This window comes from Phoenix dactylifera, chromosome 8 (genome assembly GCF_009389715.1).
Source record: "Phoenix dactylifera cultivar Barhee BC4 chromosome 8, palm_55x_up_171113_PBpolish2nd_filt_p, whole genome shotgun sequence".
Taxonomy (NCBI): Eukaryota; Viridiplantae; Streptophyta; class Magnoliopsida; order Arecales; family Arecaceae; genus Phoenix; species Phoenix dactylifera.
This window is the reverse complement of record NC_052399.1, coordinates 5,497,722-5,524,731: the sequence shown is the minus strand read 5'-3', so window position 1 is coordinate 5,524,731 and position 27,010 is coordinate 5,497,722. Positions and strand designations below refer to the sequence as shown.

Below are 27,010 nucleotides of genomic sequence, written 5' to 3'. Positions count from 1 at the left end.
GAGGAGGCAAATGGGGATGGGAGAAGTCGTGTTATTATTTAATATTTATTAGACACGGAATGGTAAACGTCAGCAAGATTCCGACGCCTACTTGTATGGACCAGGAATGCAGGGAGGACTTGTGCTCTCGGATTTCTGGTCGATTACTCGATTCCAACTTTTCTTGGACATTGTATCCAAGTATAATACGTCGACTTCTACCATATGCAGAAGAAAGGCATAACTGTCAGTGTCCAATGAAGCGATACCCTACACTGCCCGCACCAACATAACCATGCACCATGCTAATCACCAAAATGATCGCATAATAGAAGAGGCAAAAAAAAAAAAAAAAAAAATAGTACGGTGCACTTTGCTAGAGCGAAAAAGTAACTGTGTCTCGACCAAAGATATTGTCCGCTTTGGAAAAGTATGCATGTGCTTTACATTGTGCGCAGCTCTTGATGAGTAATATTCTCCACTTTGGGAAGTACGCACGTGCTTTACATTATGGGCAATATTTTTCTCACGATTTTGTCCTTCTTAAAAGAGCCCTGTGGGAGGAAAGGAGTGGTCCCTCCTTATAAGGAACAATCATTTCCGCTACTCTTTCAATGTGGGAGTAAAGTTCTGGGTCCTCCATCCGCCATCCAACACACTTGATGTAGAATATAATTTTTCTAGAAATACATGTATAATATTTATTAAAATATATATATTGAAAAACTTGACCAGAAAGACAAGAAGGAAGCTGATCCAGCTTTCGCTCTCTGGTGATCACCGTTGATTAGAGGCTCTAGAAGGCAACAATTCACGTGATCAACCAAGCTTTTTTTTTTTTTTCAGGCAGTCCAACAAAATAGAGAACGAGAATACAACAAAATAAACCAATAGATCGTTTTACAAAAACGAAAAATAGATGGAGGATCAAAATAGCAAACTTTGATGTATCAGGGAACAAAAATGGTAACAAAGAAACCCACGTCTAAGCCATTAGATAACGAACAGAATATTGGTCGGTTTGGTTTGACGCCGACCTCGTTATTTTTTTTTTTTAAAAAAAAAATAAATCGGGAGACACCGACGACTTGCAATTATTTGTAGATTTTGGGATTCAACTTCGGCGTCTAGAATACACTCAAAAAAAAAAAAGTTCGGCTTCTAGAAAAGCACTCAAAAATTGATTGATGAAGCATCGTGCTGAGTCCCAGTCAACGCGTTGTGGCAATAAACCTTTCTGGATTGGGCTTTCTTCCTCTCGTACCCCTTTCTTGGGCCTAAACGCTAAACAGAGACCAATGCTTTTTGTCTTAGGATTAGTTGCTTTCAAAAATAATATTACCTAATTAACAAAAGTACTTAATTAGTTCTATTCAATATATTTTTCCAAGTAATAATAGGAATTGAAAGGTTTAAGTAGTGTGGCGAGATTAGCTGCGATGAACCTAAGGTTGAAAGATATTTTTTGAGAGCTATTGATACGGCCTAGAAGGCTTGATTCAAGCCAACATTTAAGTAATATTAGAAACGATGGAATTAATTGCCGCTGGATGGCGACGGATTCGTTGTGGAAGACCAGCAATTAAAAAGCCGTGGGCTTGGAATGGGAGTCTTTCGCGGTGGACCAGTTGTTTAGCTGAGGAGGACCGCAAGGTCACCGTTCTCCTCGCCTGTAACTTTTTCTGGGCGCGATGCATGTGTAAGTGCAAGTGCCGGTTACCTTGTTGCCAGGAGAATTAGATGAAAGGCCTGTTCTAACTATCATATGAAATGATAAAATATATATATTCAGGAGCGGCCCAATACATTTGGAGGCCTAAGACGGATTCAGTGAATGAGATCTTTTTTTTAATAATATTTTTTTTAATAAATATAAAATATTTTAGAAAAAGATATGAAAATAGATAGTTATCAAATACATTATTTCAACAAAGATGCATGAATGCATCAAGGATGGATAAAAAGTTTTTTTATTTTAATATAATTTTTGAATGGAGGTATGAAAATGTAATTATGCTAAAGGAAGGCTCATAAAACTGATTAAATAACTGAGATAATGCTTGGCAGTACTGTTTACCATGTCAAGCAAGAGCAGGATGGAAAAGGTTATCCTACGGCACTTCATTGTCAAGGTAAAGGAAAGAATTTGTCGAAAGGGACCTCTCTATAAGAGAAAGTAGGGGCATTATGGGAAATTCACTCCATCTAATTAATAAAAGTCCCATCCCACCATCTCCTTTTTTCTTTTTCTTTTTCTTTTTTTTTTTTGGTACATTGGCGACTCACACATGACGAGTGTGAAGATCCCACCATCTCCCCTTCAAGCAAGTACCCAAGCAGCAACTGCAACATTACGGCATCGCGGCCATTCAATCTCCAACCTCCCTCCTTTTCTCTCTCTACCAACCAAGAGGGGAGAAGAAACCGAGAGGAGAAAATTAAAAGAATCTCCACCCTCCAAGAAGTCCATTTCCAATCCCCCTTTCTTCCTGATGGCCCAGCTGGATCAGGAGTAATGTGAGGGAAGGAAAACCAAGACCAAAACCAAAAAAAGAGAAGGGATGAAAGATACGAGTGGCTTCAGACGTGTATCAAGCCAACCAAATCCCTCCTCCCTCTTTCTTTCCACCCAAAACAAAACTACTGTCCCCAACTTCCCAAATTGCCCCTCTGCAGGCCAGAAAACTCTCTCCACGTCCCTTCCATCGAGGGGGAAGACTCGTAGCCAGCTCCTGCTCCCGTTTTATATGGGGCCTTTACTTTCTTTTGGTCATTGGCTAGGGGCCTTTGCTTCCTTGGTTATTGGCCCGAGGTCTTAGACGACCGCCTCGATCACCTAATGCTCGGACCGGCTCTGTATATATTATAGCAACTTATAATGCTTGGGGTGTGCAATAAAATCGATCAAACAGTAAAATCAATCATTTTGATTCGAATTAAGACGGTTTTTTACATTTTTGGTTTGCTTTTGATTTGAAGGTTTTTAGAATTGAAAAAATTGGTAAAACTTTCAATTTTAAGTTTTAGAAAAAAAATGACTAAAACCGGATCAACCATATTTATTATAGCAGGGAATAAGAGTGTGCACAAAACCAACCAAATCGCCAAAAAATTTGATTTAAGTCTGTTCAAGTTTTCAAAAAAAACCAATTCAAACTAATTTGATCCGACACGACTCAACATAACCCATTTGTATATATAAGTACACATTCAAATCGAACCGGCTCGACCCAACCCGATTCATATATATATATATATATATATATATATATATATATATATATATATATATATATATATATATATATATATATATATATATATATATATATAAGTTTTTTATTTTTTTTAATGTTTAGATTTAGTCCAGTTCATTTAATGGAGTTCGTCGAACATTAATTCTATATATAAAAGGAATTTTTATATTCTGAGTTAGCTTAACCCATGTAGCCCAACTTATTGAACATCAATCTTGTCACGCCCCGAACCCGGGGCCCGGGGCACGAGCAGATGCCGCGCACCGTAGGGCGGACCCCGCAGGCACGCAAGGCAGATAAATCAGATCCAACATCAATAACTAAATAAAAATAAATTTCAGTTTTCATATCAAATGTCCACATATACATATGTCAAAAAAAAGTCCATATCTACTAGCTAAATACATCATGATCACTCCATCCTGCAATCCCTATACATCATATGTCATCACCTACAAAAATGTAAATAATAGGAGTGAGCTAACAGCTCAGTAGGCAACATCATGCAATAAAGTCGTCATATAACATGTCATGATGCATATAAAAAGCAGCTAAACTCATGAATCCAAAAATCCACACGATAATCCGTAAACCCGATCCGAGACTCAAAATAGCTCAACCGCATGACTACGGCCACATCACCCAGTGGCATGGTTACATCGATATGCCAATACAACTCTCCGAAGAGCCGCTCCACTGAGCCAACGCACCACTGTGCCGCACCCCCTGGTGCCAATTTCACGCTCCACCGAGCCGCTCCGAAGAGCAAAATGCACCCCTGTGCCGCCACTATTCTATCACCGGTGGTCGCGGTGTCGGAACTAGTTCCTCAGTACAAGTCGACAGGGCCAACGTATCATCCCATTGGCGGGGCCTAGACTATAGTCACGCGGATTTTAAAAATCAATAAATCAACTTTCCACATAGTAAATTTCCAAATCAAAGTCATGATCATACTCCCAATAATAAAGCACATAACAGTTTATGAAATTAAATATTTAATTCTAATTCTAACACATATTGCCAATAATAAAACATAACATCAACATATGTAAGATACATATTAAAATTCTACTTTAAAACAATAGGTCACTTACCTGGGCTAGCTTAACAATCCCTGCCACGGATATCACGAACCCCTGATTAAAACATAAACATTAATTATTTAATTAACTAAGAAACATAATTTAAACTAATTTTCAATCCCTTAAACTCCTAAGTTCATAAATCCAAGAATGGGCCCCCAAGATCAAACATAGACCCTAAGAACAAGTAAGCCAAAACCCCAAAATCAAAATCCTTTAAACCCAAAACCAATTGTGGCCCAAAACAGATTAGGCCCAATTAAATCAAACCAGATAACAGGTCCAGATCAGATTTCGGGCCCAACCCAAACCAGCCCACAGATCCAATCAGGTCCAACTCAGCCCAAAAACAGTTCCCCAGCCCAACCCAAACCAGATTACACTCAAATCAGATTAACCCAAATTTCTGACTCAGATTCAGACCATAACCAAAACCCATTCACTCAAACCCAGATCAAACCCAATTCACGGAATAGGTGGAACCGGTTCATAGCCTCAACCGGTTCAGGTTCTGATCCACGATTGAGGCACGAAAATCAAAGCAAGAACAAACCCAGGAAGAAGAAAGAAGAAGAAGAAGGAAGAGAAGAAGAAGAAGAAGAAAAAGAAGAAGAAGGGGAAGAAAGGAAGAAGGGGTGGCTGGTGGTTCCGGTCGGCCTTCGACGGCCGACCGTGGCCCTCAGCGGCGGCGCTCGGCTAGCCGCCGCCGGCCACACCGCTGTCACGAGCGGCACGGAAAAGGAGAAGAAGAGAAGAAGGAGAGGAAGAAAGGGAGGAAGAGAGAGAGACCGGGGCTGGGAAGCCCGGCCCCCGTTCGCCCACCTCCGGCCGAACTCATTTCGGCCGGATTGACCCCGGCCGGCCACCGTCGGCCGGCCGAATCTCACAAATCTTCCCCGAAACAGGGGAAGTGCAACCGATAACATCCCTCATTCCTCTCCCCCCTAAATCCATAAAAAGTAATGAATAGGTTGTCTTTCTCACCTCCGGTCGTCGACGAGTGGATTCCCGGCGGCTCCGGCGGCGACGGTGGCTCCGGCAATCCTCTCAAGAAAGGGGAAAGAGGAGAGGAGGAAAGGTAAAATTTTTAGAGGGATGGGGGAGGGATGGGGCTCCTCTGAGAGTTTCTTAACTCTCTTTACGAAGAGAAGAGAGAGAGAGAGAGAAGAGGGGGGGTGCGGGGGTTTCGCTGGCTGTTCGGCTGGCGTGTTCATCGTGGGGATGACCACGATGAACACACTGAAGTCGGCACCCCTTGCCGACTTCAGTTCGTTGGGCCCAAGGACGGGCCCAATTCGGATCTTTACAAATCTAATAAACCAAATAGGGTTTTCGGATCGGTTTAAACCCATTTTTTTAATAGGTAGGTTTAATTTTGGTTTCGATTTTCAAAAATTGGTTTAAGTCGGTTCAATTTAAAAAATAACCCATAACCAATCCGACCTGAACCATACACATCTATGTGCTCACAAAGATATTCATGCAAGCTGCTAACACTGGCCTGATCATCGGGTTTGGATCAAATTCAGTGGAGGAAGCATCAGAAGCCTATAATTTGCAGATGATTCCATGGTATTTGTAGCAGGCTGAATAATTAGCTCAAAGGCATGGTGCCATCTATGGTAGAAGATATGCCATTGCGGTAGCGTAACGCAGACAAGAACGTTTCTGTTTCCTCTCTTTACAAGTTTACTACTAATGGTTGTCAATCATGTCCATTCTAACAGCCATTTTGCACTGAAAAAACTCTAGAGAAGACCAAGATCTTCATGTGGCTCGCTATCAAGAACCGATTGCACATGAAAGATAATTTAGAGAGACAAGGGTGGCCAGTGGATCTTATATGTAAACTTCGCAATTCTGCGGACAGTGAATCATCTCCTCATACATTGTCCATTAATATGTGAAGCAAATATGGAACTCAAGTTTCTACCGCCTTGATCTATCAGATAGCTTTCTGCAGTGAGGAATCTCAGCTCTTGGGGGCTGTCTGTGTTGTAAGAAGAGTGAAGAGAAACAGAAGATGATGTCTAAGCATCTAAAATCTCTTCTTGTTTCTTGATTTTCTTACTTTTCGCTTTCTTTTTCCCCGAGCAATTTTCTTTAATTTTTTAATAATCGGTGGGGGGATTTCTATTCCGCTCTCTTCTTCTTAAAAGGGAAAAAAAAAGTCATGGTTTATGAATGATAAAACAAACTAATTCATTGAATTGCTCCACAGACTTCATACTATTCCTATCTCATGTATACATCATGTTTTTATTTATGTAGCCAGAGAACCAACTATACACCTAGTCTTTAGTCTTTAGGAATGTCTGTCATGTGAAAATCCTTTAGCATAGGTCTCACAAGACTTATGCACAAACCTTTACGACTTTATGACAACAACTAAGAAATTTGGCATTAAAAAGAATTTCCCCCCTCAAGCAACTCTTCCATTTAAACAGTCAATATGAACCCATAAATGCCATCCTTCATGATATAACTTTAACCAAAGCCCATGATTTTTGGAGCCAACATCAACAATTGATCCAATGAATTTGGTGAGAACTTCCTAGCAAATAAGAAGCACACCCTAGTCGTACCGCCATTATAATTGCATGTAGTCCCATTCCTCATCCTCTCTAATAGCTGAATTGTTACATCTGATCCTTGATATAAGGCTGGGTGCGACTGACGTGGTGCCCATTCGGTCCAAGTCAAGCTCCTGTTCGCATTCTTCCATCCAAATTTCACACTTACAAATGTTGGTAAATAATGTTCATCTGTAATGCATGATGTCCTACAGTGTTTCAAAAAGAGTGGAAAGTATGTTTCATCAGAAATTATTTCGACTGCCAGGTTTCGATCCACCTCAACCCACTGAGAACCCTTGCGCCATTGTTCTAGCTTCAGTTGTGGACTCATTGCTATTTTGTATCGACCGCGACCGCCAGGCCCCAGATCATCGTAGGAGTGGATATATGTTTCAGTAGAATTGATGAGATAGGAGTAAATGGTGGAAAAGTTGAAGATGGGAATGCATGATTCTGAAAGAAGGACAAAGCGTTGGTTTGAGTAGTCTAATAAAGCATTTGCCAAGAGGCGGCGCTCAGCTTCCACCATGCTTGGTTGTCCCCACTGCACCACCTGCATCAAATGGAAAACTCATGAGATCTATCATATAATCTCAATGCTTTTCCTAATGACCCCATTACATGCATAGCACCTAAAATATGGATGCTTCAGGTTTTCACCGTCCTAACTATAAACTGATGAAGAACAAAAAAAAGATGCATGTTTTAATAATTCATTCGATAAGTCATGAAGACTTATTTTGTCAAATTCTACGTCGTCCAAAAATTTATATGGCGACGACTTTCTCTATTTGAAGTCTTTGTGTAGATCTTCGTTCCTCTCCAGCTTTTCACACAATGCATCTAGGACTGCAAGTTGGATCCAGTTTTGACATTGTCTGTCCCACAAAAGACTACCCAAACATCCATCAGGGTTCAGGCAAACTAAGGTTTGTTTATTTTACTAATAGATTGAGTTTCTCAATACCAATTCAAAAATAACTTAGCATGAACCATAATAAACATATATAGACTGGACTAATTAATTGCATCCGAAACATATTGCACAAGAAAATCAATAGCGATCGACAACAAAGTTTAGGTAGAACTGGCAATAGATTCTTCATAAGATTAATGAAGACCTGCATTCATGATTAACAACAAATATTGATGATTCCATTTATATTAAAGAAAATGCTTAGGATGAGAAGATAAAAAACAAAAGGTGCATTTAAGAAGTAAATTATAGTCTAGATCCTCTCCCATTCGCAATTGAACGGGAGGGATCCATTTATCTATTACCAGCTGTTCCGTGTATTGCTGATGTTCAATGATTGACCGGAGCCCAAGATGTCCAAAGATGCATCATGAAAACATGAAACATCTAATTAGTGCTTCGATTTTGTCCCACATCCCATATCCTATGCATCACAAAGGAAAAAATTAGTCCTACTGTTTGTTTTCTAGATGGCATTATAATGCTTTTTCTGATACCGTGTTAAATAGGTTACTTTATTCCCCATTCTCTATTCAAATATTTTAGTGTTTTCCTAAAGAACACAAAATTTTCAAGCTCCTCCTGCAAGATTGGACTGAAAATTTTATAGGGCTTGTAAATTGTCATTCATTTAAACATAACCCTGTATCAACCAAATACCACCCAGCCCAAACCTGTGGGAAGAAAAAAAAGACCTCCATCCTACAGTGCAACGGGTAAGACCTGGGCTAGGTTTGGACAGGATCTTAGAAAATGCAAATTAGATGGGCTAACAAACCTAACTACTATAGGATTTTCAGCCCAATCCAGTAAAAATATCCAAACATGAGCTAAATAGTGTTATATCATGAAACTGGTTTCCTTGTGACAATGGCAGCGATGGTCAGAAAGGGCAAGAAGGCTAACAAACAATGTGAAACCATGGATGCAAATGCTTCAACTTTGGTCCTGATTGGGACTAGTCAGATCCACTATAGTTAGCGGATGAATTTATTATTTCAGTCTGTTTGTTGCACGTTAATCATTAACTAAAGTTAGGTAAACGGACTTGTCAATTATTCTATGTCCTAATTTGCCCACCCCATTTACTACAACCCTATATGAAGATTGACCAAATTATTCTCCCCACATGCAGAAAGGCCGTTCAGGCATGACTCTACTTTGCCCACCCCATTTACTTACAACCCCATATGAAGATTGAGTTGACCAACTTACCCTCCTCTACATGCAGAAAGGCAGTCAGGCATGACCCTATTTTGCCCAACCCATTAACTACTACCCTATGTGAAGACTGACCAAACTATTCTCCTCTACGTGAAGAAAGTTAATTAAGGTCAAGGGAAGACCCACCCTCTTTTTCCCAACCTATTTACTGCAACCCTGTAAAAAGACTGACCAAATTATTCTCCACTGCATGCAGAAAGTAAATTCAAGGTTAGGCAAGATCTAGCTTATTTTGCCCAATGCATTTACAGTAATGAAGACTGAGCAAATTATTCTCCTCTGAGTGCAGACTCCATGAGCAACGGAAGTCAAATTTGGCTTCTCCATGCTATCAATATCGATGTGCCTTTTCTATATCAAGTAGTCTACATATTTAAAGTAAATGTTTTTGAGATATAAAAAGAAGGAAACCTTTTTTTTCTCGAGAAGAACGCTACACGCACCACCTAATCGCTTCCATGATTAATCGTTTCATGTTTAATCTTTTATATTCAGTTAGAACTGTTGAAACACACAGAACTAATTATTATGCATAAACCTATCTTGCAAACAGGCTAGGGATTGTACATATATAAGATGGACAGTGAAATCAGAAGTAAAATACCAGCTCAACAGGACTAGATGTAAAATAACGGATGCCACAGACGGCAGATCTCTCTCTCTCTCTCTCTCTCTCTCTCTCTCTCTCTCTCTCTCTCTCTCTCTCTCTCTCTCTCTATATATATATATATATATATATATATATATGGAACAGTATCCTCTTCTTGTTTAGGATCAGCAATATGAATCCTCCAAGAGGCTACTAGTTTCCATGAGAGATTTATGATGACCACTGGGCTGCATATGATCATATAAACCATTAACCAACGATTGTATAAAAATCCTAGCAGCACAAACACTCTCCAAAAATAAAAAGAATAAAAAAAAATAAAAAAAATTCAAGGCATGGATGAAGCAAAGCATGCAAGCTACGAAATGGCTGACCTTACTAGGGACTCGGCGGCCATGGAACACCGAATCCTCAGGCGCCGAGTCCTTGTAGGAAGGATGTGGGTGCACGTAGATGGAATACAGCCCTTCGTTCCCCATGAAGAATTTCTCCCACAGTGGTGCCAGGGGAAGAGCACCCTTAGTGAGAAACAGGAATGCAACCTTAGGGATGCGGTTGTAGGCGAAAGCTTCGATCTTGGGGACCATCGACGCCCTCCACAGCAACTCCTCGTCGCTCATGTCATGCATGATGACCTTGCTTGGCTCGATATAACCTTTTCGTCCCACAATCTCCGTGGCAACGACTGTGTGATTTAAGGCAGGCGGAGCTGGCGGTGGTGATAATAATGGCGGTGACGGCGGTGCTGATGAAGGTGGAAGGGATGGCAAGAAAGAGAGTCGGGGAATTTGAACTGCGGATGGGATGGTTTTGAGGTACAAACTGGAAATGATGCCCAAGGCGAAGCCGAAGCCGAAGAGAATGAAACTCGAGAGAAGCTGGATCATATGGGAGCTGGGAGCGGAAGGTGGTGATGGAGGTTGTTTTGGCTGCTGAGTTGCCATTTGAAGGCTTCGGTAGGCTCGAGAGAGGGGGGAGGGAGGGAGCCTTTCACTTCTATGCCATACTTGGGAGTGTCCTTGGAGAAGTCTTCAATTTTTCTGTGTCAGCCTCCATAAGATATACATCGATGGAGGGTACTCTAGATAAAGAAGAAATGAGATGCAGAAATATTTTGGTGTTTGATGTGCGGTTGTAGTTTCATCAACAACTGCACCTCGTTTACTCCTATCCTTTATTTTTTCCCCACTTCTACGAACAGGACCCTTAACCATGATGGAGATGGAACAAATCTTGACCAGACTTTCTTATGTGCTATAGAGGAGGAAAGAATCAAGTGCATCCACTTTCATACCTTGCAACGGCATGATCCCAAGCACCTTACTCTTTTCTGGAGAGCGATGATCACGCGGCGCCAACTTTTTGCTACCTTACTCTTTTCTGGAGCTAATAAGCCAAAGCTACCTGTTTTATAGTGGGTCAAATTAGACAGTATTTCAGCGACTTTACGTGAGAAGAGCACAACGTATTAATTGCAGAGGCATATATAACATTTGACAAGATTTTATAATACTACAGTCCAACTTTGAGTAAGAAGAGCACAACGTATTAATTATTAATCGCAGAGGCACATACAGCGGTTCACAAGATTTTATAATACCATAGTCCCGAAATGCCGACCCAGTCACATGGCAACATACATTGCTTGCGCTTGTTTCATTATTGTAGAGTCTATAACTTTGCTTCCCGTAATAAATTTGAGATTAAACCAAAATTTGGATGGGTTGTGCAACAAGGAAGAGCATAAGATTATAACTGGAAGCAAAAACTGTAGACAGGCAGATTACTAATAGAGCTTGTCTTAATTTCACACCATCACTGTTCATGAACAACTCGGAACCAGAACGCTCGGGTTCCAATGGCTCATCCTGCAGATGAGTCGACCAAAAAAAAGGCCAGCTTTAAGAAAGAAGTTGTCACGCCCCAGACCCGGGTCCGCGACACGGCTGTGCTACTGCAGACTATTGCCCACAGTAACACAAAGCCTCATTAACAATTCATATAAAAATAGTATTTCATTTATACTATATTTTCCAAAATCTTACAGTACAGAGCTCTAAGTAGTATTCCCCTTTATGTTAATCAAACATGATCCATTAATTAAACATGATCTTCAGAAATGTTTCAAAAAGAAATTTAACAGGACATAAAGGGGATCGATCACTACAGCAAAATTGGTTTGCGCCGACGCTTTTTTACCGATGCTTGTAAAAATGTTTGCTCTAGCGCCTAAAATAGCTGACGCTTTTAAAAAGCGTCGGCAATATACGATGCTAATTAGCGTCATTATAGTATGTAACCTAAGATGACGCTTATTCGCGTCATCGAAAACCTAATTCTAAACAAAACCCAACGGCCGCTCCCCTTCTCCCCCATCCTCGATCGATATCAAGCCCTAGCCGACCCTCCTCCTTCCTCTCCAGCGCCGACCCTCATCCCCTCCTCCTCCCTCTTCTCCGGCGGCGGCGCTCCAGCATTCGGCGTCCTCCGCACACCGACTCCCCACCCTCTCCTCCAACCGCTTCTCCTGACGAATCTCCGGCCGAAGGTATAGAAGAAGAATTTCTTGTTTCGTTCTAATTTCGCAGTTTTGATCTCGTGATAGCGTTCTAATCTCTAAATGTTTTGATTAACTTGGTGAAATATAGTTTTGATTATCTTTTATCTCCTCCTTCCGATTTTTGTACTTCTTTAGATCTTATTAGTTGGTGGAATTTCGTGTGTGAACACTATGTTCTGTACTCATCTTCTGGTTGGAGAGGGCACATACAATTTTTTTCTTAGAGGTAGCAATGTTTGCTTAAAAAGAATGTACTAAATGGATCTGATTTAGACCAATTAGAAGATGGCTTTTAGATGCACCGAAATCCATTTCAAGCATTTCTCTGGATCTAACATTCAAATGCTGGATCCAACACGGACTCCCATCCGTGTGGAGACCTAGTCCTATATACGGTAAAAGCATGGAATCGTAGGGTTTGAGAAGAACTTTTCTTATAACTTCTTTGTCTCTCTTGCTCAAAGCTAATAAAAACGGACATATGAACTCCTTGCATGTCTGTGTGACCTGATTGACCGAACTAGTAGATCTACCTCCCTTGAACTGTTTGAGAAGAATTTTTTTCATAACTTTTTGTTTCTCTCTTGCTTAAAGCTAATAAAAATGGACATTTGAACTCCTTGCATATCTGTGTGATCTGGTTGACTGAACTAGTGGATCTAGGGCCTCTTCACATGTTTGTTTGTGCCCTAAATCTACCTCCCTCAAAGTGTTTGAGAAGAATTTTGGAAAGTGAAGGGTACTTTTCATAATTTAGTACTCTTGAATGTTGTCAAAGGTTGCTATAAAGGGGCCTAGGAAGTCTTGGCTATATGCTTGAGCAGCTCCAATCCATAAGAGCCTACTAGCTTTAGGGCCCCAGGCAGCAAAACCAACCAGTCGTACATCAATTAGAGTTTAATTTGAAAAGCCACCCTATAGATCCACAGAGCATCCACTTCATTCAGAGTTTAGTTCTAGTTAAGATAATATGGCATGGATGCTATGTCACCATATGAGCTCCTAAATAATAATGGCCTTTGGAAGCACATTAATAACATAACATTTATCAGATACAGGATGATGATATGTCTAAGCCTTGGCACATTCAACATAGAGCTAAGCAGCAGGATTGCGAGGCGCTCAACCAAAGAGCGCCGACCAGAGGCGCTCAACCAAATAGCGCCGGCCAGCGAGGCACTCAACCAAATAGCGCCGGCCAGCGAGGCACTCAACCAAAGAGCGCCGAATAAAGGCGCCCGACTGAAAAGAGCCGACCAGAGAGCGCCGACCAGAAGTAACCCCGCCACAGGACACTCCGCTGGGCGACCAGCTCGGCTCGGCACCCGTGCCGAGCCCGAGCCTTAGCCAAATACTCAATCTCCGCCTAACCCTTTAAAGGATCTGACGGCTAAATACACGACTCCACTACAATCTACCACTATCTCTAAGTCATCAAAGCGCGAGATTTCCGCAGGTACTCGGCACGACCTGTCATTAATGCATGAAACCCCCTCAGGCCTCCGATGCACTCAGTCATTAAATCAACACGGCTCAAGATAATCTCCGGATCACTGAACCATCAAAGCGTATGGCTCTTCCTGACCGCCGGTTCACTCAGCAATTAATGCACCTACCATCTACGAACCCCAGGCCCACCACGGCCGGCGGTTCAACCACTCCAACGGGTCCGATCAACCGTGACAACTCTCTGATTCCGGTCTGATCCGGCTTTATTCTCCACTACGCCATTAATGAGCCAAATCGTGCCCAATTATCACAAAAGAGGACAAATTCCCCTGTCACCTCCCAGGTAACATAATATCCTTCTATAAAAGGGAACCTGGGGGGAAGAAGAAAAAGAGAAGGGAGAGACAACACAAAACGGACATAAATATACACACAGAAAGAACAGACATTCCTCTCCTTTACTCCCCCCACATATTAGCCCCCTCTGACTTAAGCTTCGGAGGGCCGGCGCCGGAAAGCCCGGCCACCGGCTTTTTTGCAGGACTCTCCAGGAGGACGCCACCAATCGACGCACCGCCATCCACCGTCCCGGCAGCGGAGCTCCTCCCCCCTTGGTTCGCGGCAGCCCCCGGGTCCAATTTTCAGCAACAGTTGGCGCTAGAGGAAGGGCCCGAGTTGCTGCCATGAAACTCAGAAGTAAGGGGGCTTCCAATGCTTCTCGACGTCCTCCACCTAGTCCTGGACACTCTGTCCAGAACTCACCCCCTCCGGCCGAGTCAACCCCTCAAGTTCGGCCGGAGCAGTTTGATGCCCTGGTGCAACAGGTGCAGGCCTTGGCTACCGCTGTCCAAGGCCTGCAACCCAGGGGCATCCCGACGGCACCGCTTCCTCCGGCTCCAGTTCAACCGGAGCCCCCTACAAGCAGGCTTCCCCTTCGAGGTCAGGACTCCCAAGTCCAGGCCTCCCTCTGGAGAGAACACCCAGTCAGAGGCCCTGGTGGCTGGCCACAACCTTCGAAGGCTGAGTCGGATCCAGGGCAACTTGCACCGGAACGAACCACTGCAGCGATCCTCCAGAATGATGAACTCGACAAAAAGGTTGAGAAGCTGGAGCGCCAGATCCAGGCACTCCACGGAAGAAAATCGGGACGTGATGGTGACTTTGAGTTCACCACGAAGTCCCCTTTCTCCCCGGAGATTGAAGACGAACCGGTCCCGTCACGGTTCAAGATGCCCCAGGTGGAGCCTTACAACGGTAAGGCTGACCCCCTGGACCACCTAGAAAGTTACCGGGTCTTAATGGCCCTACAAGGAGCCTCGGAGGCCATGATGTGCAAAGCTTTTCCAGCAACACTCTGAGGACCTGCCCGGCTCTGGTTTACCGGGTTGAAGCCGAGTACTGTCTCTTCTTTTGAGCAGCTCGGCAGACAATTCGCCGGCAATTTTGCTGCCAGCCAGCCCCAGCGGCGGACATCGGACTCCCTCCTTGATATCAAACAAAAGGAGGGAGAATCCCGGAGGGAGTATTTGGACCGGTTCACCGCCGCAACATGGGAAGTCCGGGAGCTTGACCAGTCAATCGCCATGTCGGCACTAAAGACTGGAGCCCGGTCTTACAGGTTCTTCTTCTCTATCGAGAAGAATTTTCCTGCGGACCTCACCGAGATGCTTGTTCGGGCGCGGAAGTACGCCAAGGCTGAGGAAGCCGTGGCTGTTAGGCGGAGCAGGGCCGAGCAGAACCCCAAGAAACAGAAGAGACGCCGCGAGGAGCGCGGCCAGCCCAGAAGCCCGTCCCCGCGCCGAGCCAAAAATCCGCCCCGCTTGAAGAGTCCACCCCGACTACGGGGACCGCCTCAGCAGAGGTCACCACTCCGCTCGAGGTTCCCACCACGGGCCCGTGCACCCGAAGGGAGGTATGAAAACTACACTCCTCTCACTGCTCCTCGGGCTGAAATCCTCATGGAGATTGAGGGTCAGGATTACATCCGGCTCCCACCTCCAAAACAACATTCCAGAGCTCGGCGTGATCCCCGGAAGTATTGCCATTTCCACCGAGATCACGGCCATGATACCGAGGACTGCTATCAGCTCCGAAACGAGATCGAAGCACTCATCCGCCGAGGGGTGCTCGATCGATTCGTGCGAGGCCGGCGTGAAGAAAAGAAGCCAACCGAAGGAGCCGCGCAGCCTGAAGGTTCAAATGCCAACAAGCCCATCGCCGGCATCATCAACACCATCCGAGGCGGGGCCTCGGCTGGAGAAGCTTCAGGGGAAGGAACCTCCTCGAAGCGCCTGCGCGCCTCAGAAGCCATCTCTTTCTCAGATGATGATCTAGAGGGAGTCGAAACTTCCCACGATGATGCTATGGTCATCTCCATGATTATGAATAGATTTGATGTAAAACACATCTTAGTCGATAATGGAAGCTCGGCGAATGTTCTGTATTTTGATGCCTACTGTAAAATGGGGATGACAGGAGAGCAACTACGGAGGATGAATGCTCCGTTAGTTGGATTTACTGGGGACTCAGTCCCAGTAGAGGGCGAGATCGACCTCCTGGTTACAGCCGGGCTCGCTCCCTGTGAAAGTACCGTGGGGATGAGCTTCCTCGTGATACGCCTGCCCTCGGTCTACAATGCCATTCTCGGAAGACCAGGTCTCAACGCCCTCCGAGCGGTAGTCTCAACTCGCCACCTGCTCATGCGATTCCCCACCAGCCAAGGAGTTGGCGAAGTTCGTGGGGATCAAGCGGTAGCAAGGCGATGCTACATGGCGACCCACGAGGCGGAACGACCAGCTGAGGCGCCTGTCCCAGCAACCGACCAGCCTTCAACTAAAGTTCTGGAGGCGCGGGTCGACCCTCAGAAAAAGCGGGTAGAGCCTGGTGAGTTACTAATCCAGGTTCCTTTGCGCGAAAACTTTTCCGAGCTAACCGTGCAGGTCGGCTCTGGCCTCAATGAGCGCGAAAGAGATCGCCTCGTCAACTTCTTGCGAGACAGCATGGACGTCTTCACATGGTCGCCCACGGATATGCCAGGGATAGACCCAGAAATCATGGTCCACCGGCTCCAAGTAAAGCCAACCTGCAAGCCAGTGCGACAAAAGAAGCGAGGCACCGCCCCTGAACGACAACGAGCAGCAGCCGAGGAGGTTGACAAACTCCTTGAGACTGGTTTCATCCGGGAGATATCCTACCCGGAGTGGCTCGCCAACGTGGTCCTCGTCAAAAAAGCCAGCGGAAAATGGCGCATGTGCGTGGATTACACCGACCTGAATAAAGCCTGCCCAAAGGACAGCTTCCCACTTCCCAGCATCGACCAGCTCGTGGACTCCACCTCGGGTCACGAGCTGCTAGCATTCATGGACGCCTTCTCTGGATACAACCAGATCCGCATGGCGCCAGCAGATGAAGAAAAAACGGCCTTCATTACCGATGGGGGAACCTACTGCTATAAAGTAATGCCATTCGGCTTAAAGAATGCCGGGGCAACTTATCAGAGGCTGGTCAGCCGGATCTTCAAAGATCAAATAGGCCGAAACATGGAGGTCTATGTTGATGACATGCTGGTGAAAAGCAAGGTGGCGCAAGATCATGTGGCCGACCTTGATGAAGCATTCTCCACACTCCGAAGGTATCAAATGAAGCTCAATCCAGCCAAATGTGCATTCGGAGTCACCTCCGGCAAATTCCTCGGCTTTATCATTACACAACGGAGAATCGAGGCCAATCCTGAGAAGATCCGAGCCCTCCAAGAAATGACGCCTCCAAGGACAGTCAAAGAGGTACAACGGCTTACGGGCCGAGTCGCGGCTCTCGGGAGATTCATCTCCCGCTCAGCCGAGCGCTGCCTTCCATTCTTTGCGGCTCTTAAGAAGCCAAAGAATTTTCTATGGTCGGACGAGTGCCAGCGGTCTTTTGAAGAGCTCAAGCACCTTCTGGCATCTCCTCCCCTGCTCACAAAGCCTCAACAGGGTGAACTCCTTTACCTGTATTTAGCTGTCTCCCCTGTAGCAGTAAGCTCGGTCCTGGTCCGAGAGGAGGGCAAGCTCCAAAAACTAGTGTATTACACCAGCCGGGTCCTGAGGGACGCTGAGACCCGATACTCCAAACTAGAGAAGACTGTTTATGCCTTATTCATCTCAGCTCGGAGGCTGCGGCCTTACTTCCAAGCCCACACAATGGCCGTGCTGACTGACCAGCCAGTCAAGCAGATCCTGCAAAGATCAGACCGTGCGGGCCGGATCACTAAATGGGCCATCGAGCTCGGGAAATTTGACCTCGAGTACCGACCCAGACCGGCGATCAAAGCACAAGCACTCGCCGACTTCATAGTCGAGTGCACCATACCGGATGAGGTCGAGCCCGAGCCTGAGCCACTAACGGAGCAGACCCCAAGTTTGGCATGGATTTTGCATGTCGATGGCTCTTCAAACTCGGGGGGTAGCGGAGCAGGTCTCATCCTCACCAGCCCGGAGGGGGTGGTCGCTGAGCAAGCCTTACGCCTCGAGTTTTCTGCTTCCAACAACATGGCGGAGTACGAAGCGCTCGTCGCCGGGCTCAAGCTAGCCAGAGAACTAGGAGTGAAGGATCTGAAGGCCTTTAGTGATTCTCAGCTCGTCGTCAACCAAATCATGGGAGACTTCGAAGCCAGAGACCCGACCATGCAGAAATATCTTCAGAAGGTACGGGATCTCACCTCGACCTTGGACTCTTTTCACATCCAACATGTTGCCAGGTCGGAGAATCTCAGAGCCGACCGACTGTCAAAGCTGGCGTCTTCTCGCATGAGCGAGCTCCCCAAAGTGGCAGCGCTAGAGTATCTTCAAAAATCCAGTACGGAGGAGCCCGAGCAGGCCCTTTGTATTGAGTTCGAGCCAAGCTGGATGGACGAGCTCATCAGCTATCTGCAAGATGAAGTCCTCCCCAGTAATGAACGAGAGGCTCGCCGAATAAAGCGCTCCGCCACCTGGTACCTACTGCATGAGGAAAAGCTTTATCGGAGATCTTTCACTTCTCCCCTCCTCAGATGTCTCCGCCCCTCGGAGGCTGATTATGCCATGCGCGAAGTCCACGACGGGATTTGTGGAAATCATCTGGGAGGACGAGCATTGGCTCATAAAATTTTGCGCCAAGGATACTATTGGCCGACACTCCAGAAGGATGCTGTGGACTTCGTCCGAAGATGCGACCGATGCCAGAGAAACGCCAATGTCCAACGCCGACCTTCGGCTCCCTTAACTTCTATCAGCTCCCCTTGGCCTTTTGCCCAGTGGGGAATTGACATTCTAGGGTCATTTCCTCTGGCTACCGGACAAAGGAAATTCTTGGTCGTCTCCATCGACTATTTCACAAAGTGGGTAGAAGCTGAGCCTCTTGCCCGGATCACCGAGCAGAAGATGCGGAATTTTGTCTGGAAGTCCATAATTTGCAGATTCGGGCTTAGGGGTGGCAAAATATGACCCGACCCGCCAACCCGACCTGTGTTCGACCCGCCATAAACAGGTTTGGGTTTAGCCTAAACAGGTTCGGGTCGTAAACAGGTCGACCCGTTTAACCTGTTTATTAATTGGGTCGGATACGGGTTTTAGATGTCTAACCCGTTTAAATCGTTTAACCCGTTTAACTGTTGGGCAGGTTAAACAGGTCTAAACAGGTTAAACTGGTTAAACGGGTTAAACAGGTTAAACGGGTCTAAACAGGTCGGGTTGGGCAGGTTAAACAGGTTGGGTTGGATAGATTAAACAGGTCTAAACAGGTCAGGTTGGGCAAACAGGTTAAACAGGTCGGGTCGGGTTGGGTAAACAGGTTACCTGTTTATTAAACAGGTTACCTGTTTATTAAACAGGTTACCTGTTTATTAAACAGGTTACCTGTTTATTAAACAGGTTACCTGTTTATTAAACAGGTTACCTGTTTATTAAACAGGTTAAACGGGTCGGGTCGGGTTACCTGTTTAATAAACAGGTCAGGTTCAGGTTTGCAATTCCTGACCCGTTTAATAAACAGGTCGGGTTCAGATTTATAGTTTTCTGACCCGACCTGTATTTGACCCGACCTGTTTATGCCTGACCCGACCCGATTGCCACCCCTATTCGGGCTCCCCCGCATCCTCATATCCGACAACGGTCGCCAGTTCGACAACCTCCATTTTAGAGAATTCTGCTCCGAGCTTGGCATCGACCACCGCTTCACCTCGGTCGCGCACCCTCAGACGAACGGAGAAACCGAGGTAACAAACCGTACTATTTTGCAGGGGCTCAAAGCCAGGCTCGACAAATCCAAAGGACAATGGGTCGAAGACCTATACAATGTCTTGTGGGCTTACCGGACCACATTCCGTGTCCCCACCGGCGAGACTCCCTTCAATCTGACGTATGGGACGGAAGCTGTCATCCCGTTGGAGATTGGGCTTCCTTCTCCAAAAGTAGAACATCACGATGCCAGCTCCAACTCCTCGCAGCTCAGAAGCAACCTTGACCTGATCGAGGAAACACGGGAGGCCGCCCGAGTTTACATGGCGAGGTACCAGCAAAAGACAGCTCAGTACTACAACGCCAGGGTCAAAGTCAAATCCTTCAAACTGGGGGACCTTGTCCTCAGAAGAGCTGAGGCCTCCCGACCAACTGAACAAGGAAAACTAGCTCCAAATTGGGAAGGACCTTACTGAGTCACGCGCATCCGCCGACCCGGAACTTATAAGCTAGAGTCCCTAGATGGGACTCCCATTCCACAAAGCTGGAGTTCTGAGAATCTCCGCGTGTACTACCAGTAGAACCCCAAGGGGTCCCCCATTATTCAACCATAAATTTCATCTTATGATAACTTGTGATGGTTTGTGCACTTGTTCGAGCTCACCAATTCTCCTAACTATCTCATGGTGCCAGGCTCATTCTCCTACCCTGACCACGGTCGGAACGCCTTGATATTTCGGGATGGAGTACCTACAAGGACTCCCTGAAGATGTTCGTGAGTTCCTGATGTGTTCTCCATCGACCAACGAGCTCGGCTCGTTATCCATCGACCAACGAGCTCGGCTCGTTCTCCTACCCCGAGACGTCGGGATGCCCCGATACGTCGGGATGCCCCGATACGTTGGGATGCCCCGAGACGTCGGGATGCGGCCTCCATCGACCAACGAGCTCGGCTCGTTCTCCATCGACCAACGAGCTCGGCTCGTTCTCCATCGACCAACGAGCTCAGCTCGTTCTCCTACCCCGAGACGTCGGGATGCCCCGATACGTCAGGATGCCCCGAGACGTCGGGATGCCCCGATACGTTGGGATGCCCCGAGACGTCGTGATGCGGCCTCCATCGACCAACGAGCTCGGCTCGTTCTCCATTGACCAACGAGCTCGGCTCGTTCTCCTACCTCGAGACGTCGGGATGCCCCGAGACGTCGGGATGCCCCGAGACGTCGGGATGCCCCGATACGTTGGGATGCCCCGAGACGTCGGGATGCGGCCTCCATCGACCAACGAGCTCGGCTCGTTCTCCATCGACCAACGAGCTCGGCTCGTTCTCCTACCCCGAGACGTCAGGATGCGGCCTCCATCGACCAACGAGCTCGGCTCATTCTCCATCGACCAACGAGCTCGGCTCGTTCTCCATCGACCAACGAGCTCGGCTCGTTCTCCATCGACCAACGAGCTCGGCTCGTTCTCCTACCCCGAGACGTCGGGATGCGGCCTCCATCGACCAACGAGCTCGGCTCGTTCTCCATCGACCAACGAGCTCGGCTCGTTCTCCATCGACCAACGAGCTCGGCTCGTTCTCCATCAATCACAGAGCTCGACTGCTCGTGATCGGTGAGAAGACCGTCATTGGCAACGAACTGGATTCTATCTTGCCGGCGTCCTCAAAAAACGGACTCCGAGCAGAGGAGCGTCTCCAGCCGCCTCGGCATAAGAAGGCTCACGGTACCAGGTACCCATTTATTTAATATCTTTGCATTATCCCATTTATTCTTGGATTCTTCTATCTTGCTGGCGTCCTCAAAAAACGGACTCCGAGCAGAGGAGCGTCTTCCGTCCCCAGGCAAAGTTCACGGCCTTGACATAAGGACGCTCATGGTACCAGGTACCCCTTTTAATTGATGTCTTTCCATTTTCATTTACCTTCATTCTTGGTTAATTAATTATCTGAATGAACCCCTGACTGGCGTCGAGGCACCTGGTCAGGCCAATCATCGCTCGGCCTCACCCCTCCAACGGCCCAGATCAGCGAGAAAAATGCTGCATCCCGTTTAGATTACGACACGTGTCGGTCCAAAAGACGGAGCGCCACACTTAATTCGGGTTGACGCTTCGAACACCGAAGCGCCCCATCGGATCGTGCGGCCCCATCATGAGCCCACGACGCGAGGACGCTTCGGAGAGGGCGTCCCAATAATGGGACATTTCGGGAAAGAAGAGACGCCGCCTATTAAAGGCACCTCGAAGCGCCCGATAAATAGAAAAGCGCGATAATTTAAAATTTTCGAAATCCGTAATGACCCAACTAAAACTACTTCCCGCGCTCAAGCTGGTAGCCAGCTGGAACTTGGAAGTCGGGGGGTAGTGTTGGGGAAAAAAACCCCAAGTCATGCCACCTCGAAGGCGCTCAAGAGCGCCGACCAGAGGCGCTCAACCAAATAGAGCCGGCCAGCGAGGCGCTCAACCAAAGAGCGCCGACCAGAGGCGCTCTACCAAATAGCGCCGGCCAGCGAGGCACTCAACCAAATAGCGCCGGCCAGCGAGGCACTCAACCAAAGAGCGCCGAATAAAGGCGCCCGACTGAAAAGAGCCGACCAGAGAGCGCCGACCAGAAGTAACCCCGCCACAGGACACTCCGCTGGGCGACCAGCTCGGCTCGGCACCCGTGCCGAGCCCGAGCCTTAACCAAATACTCAATCTCCGCCTAACCCTTTAAAGGATCTGACGGCTAAATACACGACTCCACTACAATCTACCACTATCTCTAAGTCATCAAAGCGCGAGATTTCTGCAGGTACTCGGCACGACCTGTCATTAATGCATGAAACCCCCTCAGGCCTCCGATGCACTCAGTCATTAAATGAACACGGCTCAAGATGATCTCCGGATCACTGAACCATCAAAGCGTATGGCTCTCCCTGACCGCCGGTTCACTCAGCAATTAATGCACCTACCATCTACGAACCCCAGGCCCACCACGGCCGGCGGTTCAACCACTCCAACGGGTCCGATCAACCATGACAACTCTCTGATTCCGGTTTGATCCGGCCTTATTCTCCACTACGCCATTAATGAGCCAAATCGTGCCCAATTATCACAAAAGAGGACAAATTCCCCTGTCACCTCCCAGGTAACATAATATCCTTCTATAAAAGGAAACCTGGGGGGAAGAAGAAAAAGAGAAGGGAGAGACAACACAAAACGGACACAAATATACACACAGAAAGAACAGACATTCCTCTCCTTTACTCCCCCCACATATTAGCCCCCTCTGACTTAAGCTTCGGAGGGCCGGCGCCGGAAAGCCCGGCCACCGGCTTTTTTGCAGGACTCTCCAGGAAGACGCCACCAATCGACGCACCGCCATCCATCGTCCCGGCAGCGGAGCTCCTCCCCCCTTGGTTCGCGGCAGCCCCCGGATCCAATTTCCAGCAACATGTGTCAATCCTGTTGTGTATTATTTCCATATTTGTTGTATCTATTGTACGTACATCTAATTGTAGAATGTAAGTTAGTTATACACTATAATTAAGTTTCAATCAATGATAACTCTTTCCTATATAGATCTTGTACCAAAGCTCGAGCCTACTTTCTTTTGCAATGCTCATTTGACTGTATCTAGTGTAATTTAGTTTTCTTTCATAAAATTGAAATGTTTCAAACAGCACAATATACATGTTTAATGACGGGAAGCATACAATGAGGATGCCTTTTGATGCTACATCTTCAATTGAGTCAGAAGACTGTTCTAAACTAGTAGATTTCCTAGTTTTTTCAAGTAAAAAGGCTATTTCCTAGTTAAAAACAATATCTACTGAACCCCTCCCCAGCACAGGAACAAATCCTTGTTGGTACTAGTAGTGATACTCCATAGCCGTTTAGCTCTCATTACTCCTTCATATTCAAAATGCTTCATCATCTTCAGATACTTCCCATGAGTTCTGTCAACTGACAATGCAGTCCCTTGCGTCTATCTATCGCTCATCTTCTATCAGCATCACATGTCATTCATCTGCTAGTCTACCTTACTGAAATTTGCTTTAGGGCAAAATTTAAATTTATGTAAAAAAACTAAAATTTTCCCATAAAATAGACGGATGCTAATTATGATGATATATTAATGTCATAATAAAGTTTTTTCCTGATAATATTTGTAAATATTTTTTACCAAAATTCCACTGCATCACCTTGGCTCACATGTCAAAGTTGCATACCAGCTAAGATCCCCATAGCATTTGTTATTTTACAATGATTCCATGCACTGCAACATTTTTTGGGTTAAGCAATTTCAATTTAGGTACAACCATAATACTTAGCAAAGATAGTTATCAGAAACATAGATGGCGTTAGATGCCAGCATCTTGTTCTCGAAAGTGAGTGCCTTTGGAGAGTGCTGTGTATAAAACAAAAAAAAAAAATTCATTCAGTGTCTACTAGCACACAGCTAGAGGCCACGGCTTCAAAACCTAGTCCGTCCTCATATGTTCTTTTATGCGCTTTGTTTGTTTGTTTGTTTTTTTTTTTTTTTTTTTTTTTTTTTTTTTTTGCTTAGGAAAAGGAAAGAGGGGGGTGAGAAGGATCTCACCTGCATCAACCCCCACTGAGCAGTCTTTCCGTTGGAGAATGTTCGGATAGACAAGTTTTACTCATACCCTCTCCATCCGTGGAGGAGCTCCACCAATGTGGCAGTCCCTTCCACGTGTGAGTACGTCACACCAGCATCACCTAAGTACCGGCAAACCAGATAGCGACTCCACCGGGCAAACCAGACGGGGGGCATTCGGTTTCCGCATTTAATCGACGCCCGCGCATTTCGAACTGAGCTACTTCGGTGGAATCTTAGCTCCGTTCCAACCGTGCTACCACCTCGGTGGTTTTTATGCTCATTTATCTTAAGAAACTTGAAGTTGGACATTTAGGCTATTGTTCTTGGACAGGCCCACTAATGGGCTTCAGCATAAATAGAACTGGCATGACTTATTATTAAGCCAACATAGACCTGGGCCCAACTCAAGAAGATCCAACTTAGATTTGGCCAGCACAACCACCCAGCCAATCTCTTCTTCTAACATGGCAGCAGGGAGAAGAAACACTCTATTTGGCTTGCTTTACAAATAGGCCAATGGACCATGACAATAAAGTTGTGACAGGGTCCGTATTAATTTAAATTTATCTTATAAACCATACTGTATTAATTTAATAAATTGTTGCTACAGAATTATAATCCAATGAGAATGTATCAATGTCTATCTTAAAAGCTCAACTAACATTTAAGGAAAATGTTGTTGCCATCACACAAAATTGTAGGATATCATATCTAAGCATGCTAACCTTGTTTAATTCCCTCCTTGGATTCCAATGTCCCTAGCATACAATGGTGCCCTTTTATTCACAGTGGAGGTTCTGAATCAAAATCAGCTTCTTCTACATACTTTAACAGTTGCCATCTTCCACTGATTGCATTTACAAAACCCAGTTTCCACAGAACCTATATAAGCAACAGTATGAAGGCAATGTCAGTGGAAAAGAACATGAGAATGACTGTCATGTTGCAGTGGGCTAGATGTTTCCTTAACTTCTTAGTCATTTGCTGAACCAAGAAAACTGATAAGACATAACCTAAAATTTATATCTTTCAACTATTTTCCGTTTCATTATAGAAAATCAAGTGAAGTTGTAGGAGAAGATATAAGAAAGAAATATCAGAGTTAAGGTTTTGTCACTAAAATATCAGTAATTTCAACCCCACTAGATTAGTAGGAAAAGACAAAAAAGGAATGTGTTTGCCCCATCTGAGAAGGTAAATGTAATATAATCTTCATCAAACTACAATACTTGTATATATAAATACTAACAGAGAATTTTTAAGTTCTTGAGGAATGCACTATATCTACAGTATACAAAAACAAACAAATGAGCAGAAGGAATTCAATTTCCTACTGGAATTCCATTGGCATTCCAAAGAACATGTATTTATTAAATGGATAAAATCTCCTGGCTGGTCTCATTTTTTAGGTTTGGTCAACATGAAGCAAACTTCGATAACATACCTTAATTATGTGGTCTTTACGTATGACATATTCATGTATTCTTGAAAGTCACTTGTTGAGTAGCATATAAAGCGACTGAAAGTATGAACTTTATTTAATTTAAATTTGAGACCAGATTTTCTAAAGCACCAGAAAAGGAAAAGTAGAGGAACCCAATACAATTATGGTTTAACAAATGATAGATATCCCTATAGCGCACCCAAGAAAAGCATGCTCGACGAAATATACTGAATTAACACACTATTGACCAACCGCTCACCAGATGTTTTAGCTGCAAGCTTTTCCAAGAAAAAACCCAAGTCGACATCTTTAAGCAAATTCACAATCCTGAAAATTTCTTGAAGTAAGAAACAAGAAAGAAAGAACATGAAAAAGCGTGAAAGATTTCGAGTTCATATAGAGAACAAATTAGAGCACGAGTACCAAAATCCCAGCGGAAAGAGGCGAATCACCTAATTTAGGGCAGAATCAACGTCGAACCGCCTCAAATCAAGCTAATCCGAGAGAGGATCGGTGCCTTCCATGACCAGATGGAACCCGGAGCTCTCCCTCCAGACACACTTTATTTGTTTATACTTTATATCCTAAGTAGAGCTCGACCTTATACATTGCCAATCATCTGGATCCCATGTAATAGATGTTAAGAAAGCAGAGTATTGCAATCCAATTTGATTCCAAAATGATAAGTTGGCCCGCTATTATCCCCCAAATTGTCCTGCCCCTGGTACAGAGCATTCCATCATCTATCCTTGTAGGTTAAATAGCACTGAAAGGAAACAGGAAAAGGCCAGGGAGGAGGCAAGGATTCATGCCACTTCATCTTCTCTTTTCAAAATGAGAGAAAGATTGGATCTTTAAACGATTTGGATCATTGGACAAGATTTACATCTGGCATTTGGGATGTAGAGCAATCTGCTTGTATCCATAAGTTCTGATTTTTTGATCTTTAAAGAAAAAAAAAACACTTTCCGGTCCAAACCTCCACTGCTTTAGTTAATTGTTCTTTTAGATCATAAGCATGTAAAAGCTTCATCTTTACAAAGGCCCAAACAC

The 27,010-nt window shown here is 45.3% G+C and overlaps 1 protein-coding gene across 1 annotated transcript; it reads right to left on the bottom strand.

Annotated features, from left to right (window-relative positions):
- Positions 1–6,515: 6,515 nt before the first annotated feature.
- On the bottom strand, positions 6,516–11,005 carry LOC103723284 (glycosyltransferase BC10-like). The gene is made up of 2 exons (XM_008814161.4): positions 10,082–11,005; positions 6,516–7,450 (listed from the first exon to the last, which is right to left on the bottom strand). The coding sequence occupies exons 1-2, from the start codon at positions 10,649–10,651 to the stop codon at positions 6,809–6,811; spliced, it is 1,212 nt and encodes a 403-aa protein (XP_008812383.2). The 5' UTR covers positions 10,652–11,005; the 3' UTR covers positions 6,516–6,808.
- Positions 11,006–27,010: the final 16,005 nt, after the last annotated feature.

Bases quoted from the DNA above. Each gene is read 5' to 3' on its own strand.
- LOC103723284 (XM_008814161.4), bottom strand. From the start codon at position 10,651: ATGGCAACTCAGCAGCCAAAACAACCTCCATCACCACCTTCCGCTCCC. The intron at 7,451-10,081 runs GTCAGCCATTTC...CATTTGATGCAG, and splicing joins GCCGCCGAGTCCCTAGTAAG to GTGGTGCAGTGGGGACAACC.